General features: G+C 38.2%; 2 protein-coding genes and 1 non-coding gene across 7 annotated transcripts in view; 1 reads left to right on the forward strand and 2 right to left on the reverse strand.

The window, feature by feature from the left end:
- Positions 1-237: 237 nt before the first annotated feature.
- Positions 238-1,788, forward strand: RRAGA (Ras related GTP binding A). Its single transcript, XM_025432158.3, has one exon. It carries the CDS (start codon positions 389-391, stop codon positions 1,328-1,330), a length of 942 nt encoding a protein of 313 aa, XP_025287943.1. The 5' UTR covers positions 238-388; the 3' UTR covers positions 1,331-1,788.
- Positions 1,789-3,136: 1,348 nt separating this feature from the next.
- Positions 3,137-15,306, reverse strand: part of HAUS6 (HAUS augmin like complex subunit 6) — a 45,765-nt gene continuing 33,595 nt past the window's right edge. For 4 of the 5 annotated variants that reach the window (XM_025432155.3, XM_035696736.2, XM_049116161.1 and 1 more), the window contains exons 13-17: positions 12,911-12,977; positions 12,467-12,649; positions 10,309-10,444; positions 8,168-9,208; positions 3,137-6,876 (exon numbers count right to left, since the gene is read on the reverse strand). In XM_025432155.3, coding sequence (XP_025287940.3) covers positions 6,815-6,876; positions 8,168-9,208; positions 10,309-10,444; positions 12,467-12,649; positions 12,911-12,977 — 1,489 coding nt within the window. In that variant the 3' untranslated portion in view covers positions 3,137-6,814. The remainder of the gene's footprint in view (positions 6,877-8,167; positions 9,209-10,308; positions 10,445-12,466; positions 12,650-12,910; positions 12,978-15,306) is intronic. The other variant, XM_049116160.1, reaches the window with a different exon arrangement.
- On the reverse strand, positions 13,068-13,198 carry LOC112650610 (small Cajal body-specific RNA 8). Its single transcript, XR_003130316.1, has one exon. It is a non-coding gene; the product is annotated as a small Cajal body-specific RNA 8 (non-coding RNA).

Below are 15,306 nucleotides of genomic sequence, written 5' to 3' on the forward strand. Positions count from 1 at the left end.
CGCCCCGCCCCGGGCGCCCCGAAGCGGCAGCTCCTCAGGGCCCGCGCGGCAGAGGGCCGAGGGCCGAGGGCCGAGGGCCGAGGGCCGGGCCCCGCCGCTCTCGCGAGACCACCGCCGGAAGTGGGTGGTAGCCGGGACGCCGCGGCCGCGCTCCCCGGAAGGCGAGCTGTTCCCCGGAGCCTCGCAGCCGCCTCGCCCAGGGCGCTCGCCTCCGAGGGAGAGCTCCCGCCGCCGCGCCCTCTCCGGCCCAGCCCTCCCGCCGTCGGCTGCCGGCACCGCACGGCTGCACGGCCGGGCCTGCGGAGCCCCTGCGCCCCGACCCCGCCCTCCGTCCGCGCCGCAGGTAGGCCGCGCCCTGAGGCCCATTCCGCGGCGGCCCCGGCGGGTGATGCCCAACACGGCCATGAAGAAGAAGGTGCTGCTGATGGGGAAGAGCGGGTCGGGGAAGACCAGCATGCGGTCCATTATCTTTGCGAACTATATCGCTCGCGACACCCGGCGCCTGGGGGCCACCATCGATGTGGAGCACTCCCACGTCCGATTCCTGGGCAACCTGGTGCTCAACCTGTGGGACTGCGGCGGTCAGGACACCTTCATGGAGAACTACTTCACCAGCCAGCGAGACAACATCTTCCGTAACGTGGAGGTGCTGATCTACGTGTTTGACGTGGAGAGCCGCGAACTGGAAAAGGACATGCATTATTACCAGTCGTGTCTGGAGGCCATCCTCCAGAACTCTCCGGATGCCAAAATCTTCTGCCTGGTGCACAAAATGGATCTGGTTCAGGAGGATCAGCGTGACCTGATTTTTAAAGAGCGAGAGGAAGACCTGCGGCGTCTGTCTCGCCCCCTGGAATGCGCTTGTTTTCGAACCTCCATCTGGGACGAAACGCTCTACAAAGCCTGGTCCAGTATTGTCTACCAGCTCATTCCCAATGTGCAGCAGCTGGAGATGAACCTCAGGAATTTTGCCCAAATTATTGAGGCCGACGAAGTCCTGCTGTTCGAGAGGGCTACGTTCTTGGTCATTTCCCATTACCAGTGCAAGGAGCAGCGTGATGTCCACCGGTTCGAGAAGATCAGCAACATCATTAAGCAGTTCAAGCTGAGCTGCAGTAAATTAGCCGCTTCTTTCCAGAGCATGGAAGTTCGAAATTCTAACTTCGCGGCCTTCATCGACATCTTCACCTCAAACACGTACGTGATGGTGGTTATGTCTGACCCGTCGATCCCTTCCGCAGCTACTCTGATCAACATTCGCAATGCCAGGAAACACTTTGAGAAGCTGGAGAGAGTGGATGGCCCCAAGCACAGCCTCCTGATGCGTTGAATATTGCCAAATACTCTTTCTGAAGATGCTCAATTGCCTTCCCCACCCCCGCGTTTGTTTGTTTTTTTTTTTTTCAATAATGTCGTGTGCTTAAAAGTGAGCTTTGAAATGTGTGCTGCTTACTACCTTCCATCTTTCTTCCCTACTCCCCCCTCCCCCGACTTTAAACCTATTTACTCAGTTATCCAGTAGAGCTTCAGGATGGCCTTTCTGAAAAGTTGGTATGGTGTAACACTAAAGTAGGTGGTGTGTGTGTGTGTGTGTATGTGTGTGTGTGTGTGTTCTGATGACCTGGTTATAATAGATATACACATTAAAGCCTTTACAGTCTCTTCCTGTATTCCTTACAAGATTGCAAAGATGGAATGTTACTATTTTATCAGCAAGGTATTAAAATGCATTTATAAATCCTTCTTGGCTTCAATCATGAATAAACATTTGCTGTTAGCAATTTAAAATATGGTCTTATTTGAAATGATTTGAAGGTGGTTAATACCTAAAGACTCTGCCCACAAGTATTGCTTAGCTGATAAATTTCAGTTTTGTGATCTAGCCCCCATCACCTTATGGATAGTTCACAGCAGCTGTAAGCAGAGCGATTAAGAGTAAGGGCTCTGAGGCTAGACGAGCTGAGTTATTCTTCCTTCATTTGCTAGCTCTGTGAACTGAGCAAGGTACTTCATTTCATGGTTTCCTCATTCATGAAATGTAGTAAGAGTAGCTCTACCTACAGTTTTTTTTTTTAATTAAAAAATGGAAAGCATTTAGAATGGTGCCTGACACATACTCAGTACTATATATCAGCTATCAATACCACTACCTGAGCCATTCGCCACCCTCTACCCACCCACCCCCACCCCAACTCCCACCACCACCTCTGCAAGTGCTTACTCCCAAATTACTAGACTGAAACCTGTTGAACCCTCACTAAATGCCAGGTACTCTTAAATGCTTCATGTGTATTTTCTTATTTAATTCACACAACCTGAAGTAGATTACTTTTATTTTTTAATAGGTAAGAAAACCTTATTAAGGTCCTACAGCTAAACCTAAGCAGTAGAATTACAGACCTACCCCTCTCCTAACCTTACTCCCTTCTCCCTACTACTTCTAACATTGACAGGAAATTTAATCATAAAAACCTTAGCTGGAGATCCCTGGGTGGCGCAGCGGTTTAGCACCTGCCTTTGGCCCAGGGCGCGATCCTGGAGACCCGGGATCGAGTCCCACGTCGGGCTCCTGGTGCATGGAGCCTGCTTCTCCCTCTGCCTGTGTCTCTCCCTCTCTCTCTCTCTCTCTGTGACTATCATAAATAAATTTTAAAAAAATAAATAAAAATTAAAAAAAATAAAAACCTTAGCTTTTCAGGTGTATAATCCTTCACATAATTCCCCTTTGTATACAGACATTAAATATAACAGAGCTTAAGCATTTCCAAGGCTTTTATAGCAGCAGCTATGGATTGACAAAGTCCTTACCCCTGAAGAGCAAGAAGCTATTCACATGTAAGTTATTAACTTCTCCTAAACACGGCCTTTGGCAGTAAATTAAAGGCTCCAGATAAAAAAAAAAAAAAAAAAAAACGACTCTTAAGGATAGATTTCCTTTTTAAAATCACTTTAAAATACCATATTTAGTAAACCTAATTAAAACAGCAGTAACAAAATACATTTACCTGAATCACTTAACCTCTCAAATTTCTTTTGTTGATCAAGTTACTGGTAGACCTTTATATGTGATCATTTTACAAATTACAAGGCCTGGTTCTTTATGATACTATATAGGAAATTCCAAAGCCAGGTGGTATAATATTGAATGTTTATTCAAGACTATGGTGAATAGAACATATTTACAAATAGTCCCATAAAGGACTCACAAATATTTTAAAGTTGGCATGTGGACTTGACTTGCACAGTGTGTGAGGAGAAAGAGCAACTGTGTATCTGCAACATAAAGAGAATTTTACCTTTGCAAGTATTTCTACATTAAGGAAAATGTCCTTAAAACATTTTAATTTAGTATTCCAAGAGTAGGAAAAAAATAAGGTTTCCTTTATAAAGGTCTCAAGAATTCCTGTTTTTTTCCCTTAGAGAAAATGGATTTCATAGATCATGGTTTCAAAATACTGTATTTTTTTCAATTAAATTCCCCCAAAATGTTTTTTTAGCCTCAAATACTCTTTATTCCACTTGATAACATTTTTCATGTTAAACATTCCATGCTTGTCCTCTTTAAACACATAAAACAATTAGGACAAAAAATTAGGACATTTTGTCATTCAAGTTGACACAGAAGTCAGTTTACACACCTTTATCTAACAAATAGTGAATAAAACAAGGTACATTCTGTATAATCTGCTATGAATGTAATGAGAAAAATATATTTACAGCAATGAAGGAGCACTCTTTACCATTATTTTAATCCCATCACATAGGAGTCAAAGAAAACAATTCCAATACTTAAGTATTTGCTAAAGATGATCCATGACCTTTGAGAATATGTTGGGTAGATACACACCTCCCACATCTACATAGGCACATATATCCATATGTATATCAGTATGACTGCAAAGATTACATACAATCAAGAAAAAATATGGTAAAAGCATTAAGTGAAAAAAATACTAAATGAATAAAAGATAAACTACAGATCTTAGAGAAGGGGTAAGTCCATGGGTTTGGAAGGGATAGATTAGGTTGGAGCCCTCCGCGGCGAGGAGCGAGCCAAGGGCCTAGGAAAGTGCCGGGGCCCCACTGCGCACCTCGCCTCTTCGGATCCAACCCCCTCCCGGGGGCTGAGGTGGCCCACCCCAGGGGCCAGCCATCCCGGTCCTGGAGGCGCCCGCCCGTCTGCAGGAAGAACAGGGATGCTTTCCCTCAAGACGGCTGGCGGACCTTCCCAAGGAAGGACGGACTGCCCACACCTGCGGCGCACAATTAAATTTTATTTTTGCTGATTTTGAATGAAAAAAAAAGGAGAAAGTAACATTAGGTCTGAGCCCTAAAGAGCTATAATTGTGAATTACGATTTCTAAGGAGCCACGCTCACCAAAGCAGTTGAGTTTTAAAAAGGTGGCAGGGGACAATAGTATAAGGAGAAATAGAGGACTCCACGTAGGGGACGATGTATGTCTTTAAATTTTAACTCTGTTCTAGAATTAGCAATAAACCATTACTGGAATTTTTTAAACTAAGTGATCAAAACAGTCCCTTAGAGTCAAAAGGTAACTATGCAGGCAATACTGGAGAGGGAAGAGCCAGAAGGCAGTTAAGTCATAATCATGATGGTTTGGGAGAAAATGATAGATAGGAGATATTTTTGTTTATACCACTGGCATATAAAGGACAGGAAAGAATGCCAAAACTCCCAACCTATCACAGGTACAACTCACTTAACAATGTGGTTTTTGTAAATCTATACTGTCCATAGACATTTTGATCTTTTGATTCTCAGTAATTAAGGGCTTCCCACCCTTAATGGTGAACTTGCACTTCCTTTTCAATTAACCTCTAAAGCAGTACATATGTAATAATATACTTGCTTCTTTAAGGTACCCCAGAGCTAAATGTGACTGTATTCCCTAGCAGTGTTTCTAAATATCTTAAGTGAGCCTAAGAATTATCAGGGAAACATATTTAAAATATAGATTTTTTAATCCCCATTTTAGACCTACAGAATCTACAGTTTTTAGGATATATCTCCAATGATTCCTTGAGTCCCTCTTAGACAAGTCATTTAAGCTCCCTCCCTAGCTTCAGTATCATTGTCTGAAGAATAGATATAATAATCACTATCTTAAAAGTTAGGACAATTAAATGAAACAATATGTATTAATTTCTAGGAATGGCCCCAACACGTTGTAGATGCTAATAACCCTACCTCCTCCCTAATACATTAAATTTGGATTTACAGGTTTAGTGGGTTTTCTTATGGTACAGTACAGGATAGTTTCTACAGGAGATAGATCTACAGTTCGTGATTTGTTGTATTAACTAATAAACGAACATAGCCCCCTAGGAGAAACTGTTCGTCCTCTTTGTTTTCCACTGCAAATAAGGTAGTTAGTGTATGTGCTCTTCTTGTTTTTTTCTCACAAGAAGACTGGCCTTCAAATTGGGATCAGACAACTTAAAAAGCCCAAAAGGAGTGAAGAAAGATCAAGCCCATCCACCTCCAGAACCCTTCCCTTCAACTTTTCTCCTCTCTTTACCAGTTTCTTGACAAACAGACAAGGTTTTGGTGGTAAAAACTGGGACTAGACAGAGGGGTACCATAGGTGCTACCACCATTCCAGTCCATGCTCATTGCTCCTGGTTCACACAGAGCAATGGCATACACTGGGATGGTAGAGACAAGCTCTCTTCGAGGATCATGAGAGTGAGGCCTCACATCTGACTTCCACATAGTCCAGAAGGTCAACAGGGGGCCAATTCCTGTGGCCATATCCTTTATCCTAGCCTATTAGTAACTTCGAGAAGGTCTTGTGATATAGTAAAGAAGGAAAATAGGATTGAATCCTAGCTTCACCACTGACATAACTGTGACACTGAACAAGTACCCTGAATTCAGTTTTCTCCAACTTACTTTGAGGCTATTCATAGTGGCATACTGATGTTTTTTGAGAAGGAAAGTAAAACAATCAAAATTCACTGCTTTTCCTAACCCCCCCCCCTTAAACCAACAAGAGACTAATAAATTTTTACTTTTTTTTCGTTAAAATATAAAACTAGGGTTAAATTCTCAAAGTCTAAATTAGACTAAATATAAACCTGTACAACCCATTGAATGGATTTATAGTTTGACAGTGTTCCTTTTAAAAGTATCTAGACATCTTCCATTTTTTTCCTTTCTTCTAAATTCATTCTGCGCCAGTCCTTCACCTATCATCACATACATATTCAATTACACATTTTCCAGGACTAACTTAATACTTAAATAATAATTAAGCCTGCATAGAGCTTTCCTAAACTTAAACTTACTCACCCTGACTACACATCCCAAGGTACTACTCTCCTCACTTTTTTTGGTTAGTACTATAATGTTTCATAAAGAAACAATAAGTTACATTATTTCCCTAAAATGAAAGATCAGTATTCAATGGTTATTATGTTAACCAATTAATAAAAGTACATCAAAAACCACTTATATTTATGTTAACTGAAATTATAATGTAATAAATTAAACTAATACTTTGCTATTTACTTAATGCTTACAAATTATTCAAGGAATCAAAATGTCTTCACAAAACCTAATGTCTGCTTCCCAAATACTTCACATTTTAACCTCAGATCCATACAAAAAAAAATCCAAACATACTCTCTACGTAAAAACTAATGTTTGCTAAAAGGCATTATTTAGGATATTTTAGACCTTGAAAAAAAGTTTTACTTTCAACATTTATTTAAATTATAAGTCTGTTTTTATCCTGTGACACTGCTTGAAATTTAAGTACATCATAGTCATTAAATTATCTGGGTTTCTGCTTCATCTTTTCAAGTCCGACTGAAATTCATTTGCATCAAGGGTCTTATTCAAGATTTCTTCTTCTGCAAGGGTGATTTTAAAAAAGAGAAAAAGATAATCAAACATTACAAAGAAAAAATTAAATAGGACAGATTCCAAATAGTAGCAAATTTCAGTCTTCTTAAAAATGTTCACATGCAATTATATATTTATAAGAAAAATACCTGTAATAAAACTATAATAAAAATTACCATTATTCTCACTGAGGTATCTTTTCTCCAAAGAATATACCCCTCTTAGAATACTTTTCAACATACCAGTGTTTAATTATCATGGGCAAACCAGAGTGATATATAATTAATTTTATCACCAGATCTTTATTTGCTCTAACATGCATTAACAGCAGGGGTTTTTTTTTCATCTCTATGATGAAAATTTTCAACATAGAAAAGTAAAGAGAATTATCATTAACCCAATGTATCCATTATCCAGCTACAATAATTATTAATGCTGTTCTGTGAACTGGGTCCCCCTGTAAGATATTGTGAAGTTCCAACCCCAGTACCTCAGAATATGGCCTTATTTGGAAAGAGGGTCACTAAAGATATAATCCGTTAAGATGAGGTCATTCTGAACTAGGGTGGGCACTTAATCCTGTATGACTGGTGGCTTTATAAAGAAACCATATAGACACACAAGAGGAGAAAGCCACATGAAGATGGAGACAAATCAGAGCTGTGCTACAAGCAAAGGAACACCTAGGGCTACTAGAAACTGGGAAAGGCAAAAAAGATCTTCCTCTGGTGGCTTCAGAGGGACCACAGTCCTGCCAAAACCTTGATTCTAGATTCTAGCCTTCAGAACTTGCCTCCAGGGACAACAAATTTCTGTTGTGTTAAGCTACCTGGTTTGTGATACTTTGTATGGCAGCCCCAGGAAACTAATACACTAACCTATCTTGTTTTGTCACCCAACATGCTCAAATTTATTTCAAAAAAAAATTACAAATATTATCACAAGAATGATATTTAACATGCATAGTGTTACTCAACCCATTTTTAGAACCATCTTCCACTAGCCAAGATTTTGATGAGGTTTACTTTTGATAGTCTGTATTTATAAAAACAGTAGGTTTCAGGGGTTTGGTTGTTTTCTACCCATCCCACACTAACTGTAAACTATATAGCCATCATCACTTGAGATTCTAAAAGTACCCACATAAGTGATAGGTTCACTCTTCTCATCTTAGTCAAGGAAGAGCACATTTTGTCACATTAACAATAAAAACCATGTAGCATTTAAGCATACTACTGTTAAAAGAGGCTAAGAGAAAAATTCAATAGGTCAATACACACAGGTCTGATTCAATCTTACCTTTTAAATTAGGTAGAAGTTCTCCAAGACTACATGGTATTATAGTTTTCAATCTTTGTTCCACTGGAGAAAACTTAATTAGTGGTGAAAGAGACCGTTTTCTTTCACCAAGGGACATGCATAAAGATGGTTTTGTATAGTCAACATGCATATCATGACTGTCTAAAAAGTCAAGCATATCATCTGTTTGCATGTTTTTGGGAGTAGGACTCAATTCTGGTTTGTGTCTTCCAAGTGTTTCAGGATTGGAAAGGCCACTTTCTTCCCTTTTCTTGGAGAGAGATTTTTTCAGAGCTTCATATCTACGGCAAATAGCCTGTAAATTACAGTCTGATCCTGGAGTAGCTGGTCTTTCTCCCACATCTTCTGGAAAAATGCTACTGTGCAAAGGACTACTTGGTTCCAGTTTAAAATTGGCCTCTGTACTACTGGAGCTATTAAGACTTAGGTTACCAACTTCTTCTGGAAGAGTTTCATGTAATATGCCAAAATCAATATCCTTTAAACTCCTGGAACTAATTCCACTTGATACTTGAAAAGAGTCCCATAACATACTTTTATGCATGAAAGGTTCCTTATAAGAAGCTTGCAAGTGGTCAAGGGAAGTCTCCTCCTCACTGCTACCCATCACAACTCTCCTATTACCTGTAGCAGGGGAGAATGTCTCTATTCGGCTAGTTTCTAAAAGCTTGTTCTGTAACGCTGCACCCTCCAAATCTTGCTTGCACATTACTTTCTTACTTAACAAATCTGACTGATTTTGTATTGATGGTCCACCTGTATGACTGGTCACTGTATGTTTCTGAGGCACACACTTGAGGCAATCTGAAACAACTTTCTCTTCCGGCAAATGGGAATGGCTAGAATTCGATACAGTGCTTGCTGAGAGAAAGCTGGTTTTGCTAAATTCTCTTGGATTATGCAACACAGGTAAGGATTCTGGCAATACTTCTCTATGTTGAGTATCCATCTGAATTGATTCTGTACTTCTGTTATCTTCCAATTCAACAGCTTTTCTCCATGAACTCCTAATTTCACTTACTGATTAAATAAAGGGGAGGAAAACACAATTTACTAATATTCCCAAACAGAGCATGCAATTAAAAGTTTAATTTCAAGTGCTCAACATAAAGCTACTGACTCAATACATGTTCCACAGATATGTCCCCTGGATGACAAGACTCTACAACAAACCAAAAGACCAACATCAAAGAACTCCTTCTCCAACTGATCACAAATAACAAAAGCTGTCCCTGAAATGTGCATATACTTTCACACAATACATACAAATTACATGAACAAGAAAAGATGTTTTCTTATTCATCTAAGCCAGAGTTCAGCAAACTTTTTCTCTAAAGAGCAGATGGTAATATTTTAGGTTTTGCAGGCCACTAGTCTGTGGCAACTACTCAACTCTGCCATTGGAACATGAAAGCAATCATAAACAATATACTGACAAATCAGCAAGGCTATGTTCAATACAACTTTATTTACAAAAACACACAGGGCAAGGTAGATTTGGTTCATAGCCTGTTGTCTGCTGACCACTGATCTAGTCTGTGGCTAGGTTCAACCTGAATTTAATCAATTTAACTTCAAATACGTTGTTTCTAGCAGCAAAATGGAAATTATATTTAATTAAACCAGGATGATGTGCCACATGGACAATTTCAGAATTTTGCCAACACAGATTAAAGGTTGTAAGAAAAAAGTACTGGGCATCTAGCTAGCTTGGGAGGGGTAGAAAAGATTTCTATACACACAATTTTTGGCTAATGTTGCTGGCTGCTGACTGTAAGGACACAGACTATATACTCTATAAATGTTGATCACAGGTCAGATGTGGAGGCAGAGGGGGTCTTAAAAGTGCTCAAGTATTTTCTAAGAAAGAGCCAAGTAAAACAACAACAAAATTGCAGAGTATCAGGGCAAAATAATACTGCTTAAACACTGCAATAGCTATGAGAACACCCACAATTAATACTTCAGTAAAAGTCCCTTACATCAAAACAAAACATTGCCACTAAAGTGAAAGATGGAGAAAAAGAATTTTAAACTGAGTTTCCAGAAGATATGTCAGGCCACAGATCTAACAGTAGTAATGTCTAAGAAAAAATAAGTGATAGAAATCATTAACTTACTCAAGTTTTCTGGCGTTCGGGGAATTTGTTTCCTTGTTAAGAATGGGTTAGAAACTAGAGAATCAAATATTTCCTCTAATTTTACTTCTTTTCCATTAGAGGGCTGTGGTGAATCCGATAAAACTGCCCTTGCAACCTAAAATAGAAAAGGTAAGCAAAAATTACCATCCTCCTTGGTAGAATGCAACAAAAGCCCTGATAAGAACAAATCAGCACCTGATGGTCAGCAGTCCCTACCACAGCAAATGGCACAAAAAGCCGCTCAAAAACACAGCTCCCAGTCACTCCATATAGTCTATCTAGGCACAATTTTCTGAAGGAAAATTAAACACAAAACTGTTTCCTCCCTTCTTATCTTAACTGGATATCCCATTATAGAGGAAAGGTAAAAATCTTAATACTTGAGAAGATTCAGAGGTAGTCCTGATGACACAGTGACATAAGCTACTATACGCCACATCTGTGAACTTGATAATTCTATATCTGCTAAAATAACTACTTTTAAAGCAGATTCCTCTTAAATATAACCTATTTGCACAGTAACCTCTATTAACAAATGAAATACACTCTGACAACATTATATCTTTGCCAGAAACCTCATTATCAGACAAAAATTAGTAAACAAGGCATAGGAATACATTCTAAAATAGATAAAGTATACAATATCAAAAAAACAACTTCATTAATTAAATTTCAATAAAACTGAAAGACAAAAAACATACACATTTAAAAAACTGCCCCCCCAAAAAAAACTGCCCCAAGAGCACTAAAAAAACCTTCCTACAACCATAATCAAATGACCCCCCACTTACCCTCCCCTATGAAAATAGGATTTCTTATAATTCAAACACTAAATATTTCTTGTCACAGACACTATTAAAGAAAATTAATTTCACTTCACTTTCAGAGCTATATGAGATTTTATGACTCTCTTCTTCTAATCCATCCAATTTTACTGCTAATATAAATTCTTCTAATTGAAAATGTCTCTCTTTCCACATCAGGAAAGAAAACAGAATGACTGACCATCTCTTACGTGGATTCCATCAACCAATAAAGAGAAATAATATAAACCTGAGAGATTTTAAAGTATTTATAGACCAAGAAAAGGGTCCAACCTCCTCATGTTAACAAACAAGAAAATGACTGATATCCAGCCCTCATATTTGGACATTTTTCACTTACTTTGATCAAGATTGAAATAAAGGAGGGAACTCCAATACCTGAATCAGTATGTACTAAACCAAATTTTTCTTTCAGTCTCTCAAGAATATGAAGTAGCTGATTTATTTTCAGGCTCCTTACCCAAATTCAAACAATGCTAAGGGATGTTATGGGAGACTAATAAAAATAACATTAGAGAATGGCTTGAGTATTTGTATACACTTCTGCAGTAAATAGTACAATTTGACTATCGAGCAATAGTAGCATTATGTAGTTACTTGCCAGTGTAAAGTCTCTTGTCAGGAAAACCAAAATCACGAACAATGATGCATTTAATGGCTTTTTAAATATTTAGAAAGGAGGACAAACACTATGCTTAGTGATAATATATTACATAGTCTTTGTCCTTAATATTCAAAAAAAGAGGAAGTTTGGCTAAGTAACAAACATTATTATTTTTTTAAAAGCAGATTATTTGGGGATCCCTGGGTGGCTCAGCAACTTGGCACCTGCCTTCGGCCCAGGGCGTGGTCCTGGAGTCCCAGGATCGAGTCCTGCATTGGGCTCCCTGCATGGAGCCTACTTCTCCCTCTGCCTGTGTCTCTGCCTCTCTCTCTCTCTCTCTCTTTCATGAATAAATAAATAAAATCTTAAAAAAAAAAAAAAAAGATTATTTTAATAGAACATAATCATTGGGTGTATTTATCTAACAATTTATATAATCGTTAATTCCAAAAATATCATACTAGTATTATTTTTATACTTTTGGATATTTATAGAATCAGACATCGGTTCTAAATCATGATCTATATTAAATCTATTTCTACTTTCTGGGAAGTCCAGTTTTGCTTTAACCATGATTTTCATTTTCTGTGCTCTCCTTTCCCAAATTAACCCCAGTTAATCAATAATTAACTATAACTTCACTTACAATCCCAATGCCAATGAGAAAATAAAAGATATTTCAGTGTATGTATTACAATATTTTTCTAACCTCTTCTACCAAATGATCCTGCTCTTTTTGAAATGGATCCCTATTTTTAGGTGGCAGAGACCCTCCAAATGTAGTATTCTCTGTACTTGCAGTATCTGACGATGTAGAATTTTTCATTTCAAATTTTGGTGTCTTGTTAGAAAGTGTTTCATTTCCTTTTCTAGGAGTTCTTATCTTCATGTCCTGAAGAAGACAAACATGTAATGTTAAAACTAATGATTGCATTGCAGCTGATCTTCATTAGAGGTTCTTAAGTTATCACAAACCTATAAAAAGCTAACATTATTATGAAATTCTATGTTCACTGGAACAATTAAATAATTCCAATATTTCTGTTTAGAAGCAATAGGAAATATGTAAATACAAATTAATTAGGATATCAGCAAAAATAACAGTTTAACATAAGTTAATGTGATCAAGATTAAAAATGGTTTTAAAATATACCTTTTCAAGTAATCTAACGCTGTTTCTATCTGACAATGAAACTGGCTGTGACAGGAAAGAAGCATTTCTAAAAGGAAAAAAATCACAAATCCGAGTTACATACAGTAAAGAATTCTATTCACTTGCTATATCTGAATAACAAAAAAAAAAAAAAAAAACCTGTCTGCCCCGTATCTGTCCGTTACGATTTCCCTCAATTCGTCCCGGTCATCAAAAGGCAGTTTATTCTAGGGAGGTATGGTGACAATCAGAGCAGTACTTCAGCTCCATTTGTGTATCAGCCTCCCGAACAGTAAATATTTTCTTGACCACTATATATTTTAAGACAACTTTTTTTACAAAGTTGAATGACTTGATGAACTTGAGTACATAGTAAACACAAATTCAATTAACTAAAATTTTATCATCCTTAGGCTTTTCAGATCACAGAATTTAACTGTAACAGAGACTTTAAGATTTTGATCTTTCATGTTCAAAATCAATTTCTCTTATTCTGAATCTTGCACAATAGCACATATGTTAGTTAAAAGTCATAAGGTTGTTTAGTTTAAGTCTGCTGCATTCTACACATAGCATTCATTACTCTTTTAGATTCTCTGTCTCCTGTGGATAAACATAAAAACCTTACACATCAATTACAAAGCAAGTGGTTAAATTTTTAAAGCCCTCAAAGTGATGAAACTTCAGCTTCATCTTGAAAGAGCTTTCAAATTCAATCATAGATGGATGAGGTCTATCACTGGTCAAAGCTTTTCTACTCCAGGTAATACAAAAGGCAAGATTACCACAGAGATCACTTTCAGTATCAAGCATGTTGGTGCTTTGCTTTCTGTTCATAACCAGAAGTATAAAATTAATAGCCTTAAAACATTTATGTAACAGCAAATAGGCTTTTTCAAACTTTTTCAAATACACACTCCTTGGAATCATCATCTACCTGCCAAATACAATGCAAGATCACTAAAACTGCTCAAGCTCAACTTTGCCTTGACAGGATATAATTTAGATGTCAAAGGAAAAAATTAATCATCTAGTTGACTTTATCTTAATTTCTCCAAAAAGTAACATTAAAATGATCAGGGCAGCCCAGGTGGCTTAACAGTTTAGCGCCGCCTTCAGCCCAGGGCCTGATCCTAGAGACCTGGGATCGAGACCCGGGATCGAATCCCACATTGGGCTCCCTGCATGGAGCCTGCTTCTCCCTCTGCCTGTGTCTCTACCTCTCTCTCTGAAATAAATAAATAAATAAATAAATAAATAAATAAATAAATAAACAAACAAACAAACAAACAAGCAAGCAAGCAAGCAAGCAAGCAAAGCAAGCGCGCCCTCTGAAACAGGGCTAGCAATCTATGATGCCACCATCAGATTGTGAGTTCCTGGAGAACAAAGACTGAACTTCCTAGTTATTACCAGGAACTCAGTGCCTGGTACTGGCAGTGCAATACATGTTTATAACCAACTGATGGATTGACTGAATCAACAAATAGACGTCACCTGAGCATGAGGTTCAAAAGATGGATGCTCCAAATTTTTCTATTTGGATCATTCTTATAGATCATTCTTTTTTTCTTTTTTTTTTTTTAAAGATCTTATTTATTTATTCATGAGAGACACAGAGAGAGGGAGAGAGGCAAAGACATAGGCAGAGGGAGAAGCAGGCTCCATGCAGGGAGCCGATCAATCCCGGGACTCCAGGATCATGCCCGGGGCCGAAGGCAGGCACTAAACCGCTGAGCCATCCAGGGATCCCCTTACAGATCATTTTTAAAAGAAAAAAATGGGAACATATTCTCTACCTTCCTCTCTCCCTTTTCTGAATTGGCAACATGGTATTAGCCCTGCTAACATCTCAATCTAAGCCAACTTTAAAGCAGCCTTGACTCAGTCCTTACTCTCTACCCACTTACTATGTCAGAATTGAGTCCCATAAAATCCTAGCACTGTGAAAGATAAAGACAGAGGGTGTTGATCCCACAATGGAAATTTACACTAAGGAAAGAGTATATCCAAAATAAAATAAGAAACAACACTTTTTTATAGCAGTAAAAAAATTGAGGAAAACATAAAAATCTAAAAATAAATGTCATAAACCATTATCAGGAAAAATCAGTAATATAATGTTAAGAAAACATACACACACAAAAAACTGTACTTACGAATATTGACGTCTAGAAAATTTTAAGTGGATTAAATTTACATGTTTGTAAATAAAGCCCAAAAAGACAACTTGCAAAGTCTAATAAGTGATTTGTTAGAAATTTTTTTTAATGTTTTATTTTATTTATTCATGAGAGGCAGAGAGAGAGAGAGAGACAGAGGCAGAGACACAGGCAGAGGGAGAAGCAGGCTCAATGCAGGGAGGATCTTGTAGGGATCTGGCTCCATGCAGGGAG

The sequence above is a fragment of the Canis lupus genome, chromosome 11, assembly GCF_003254725.2.
Source record: "Canis lupus dingo isolate Sandy chromosome 11, ASM325472v2, whole genome shotgun sequence".
Taxonomy (NCBI): Eukaryota; Metazoa; Chordata; class Mammalia; order Carnivora; family Canidae; genus Canis; species Canis lupus.

What these genes read in the sequence shown, in the direction of transcription:
- RRAGA (XM_025432158.3), top strand. Translation starts at nt 389, where the DNA reads ATGCCCAACACGGCCATGAAGAAGAAGGTGCTGCTGATGGGGAAGAGC.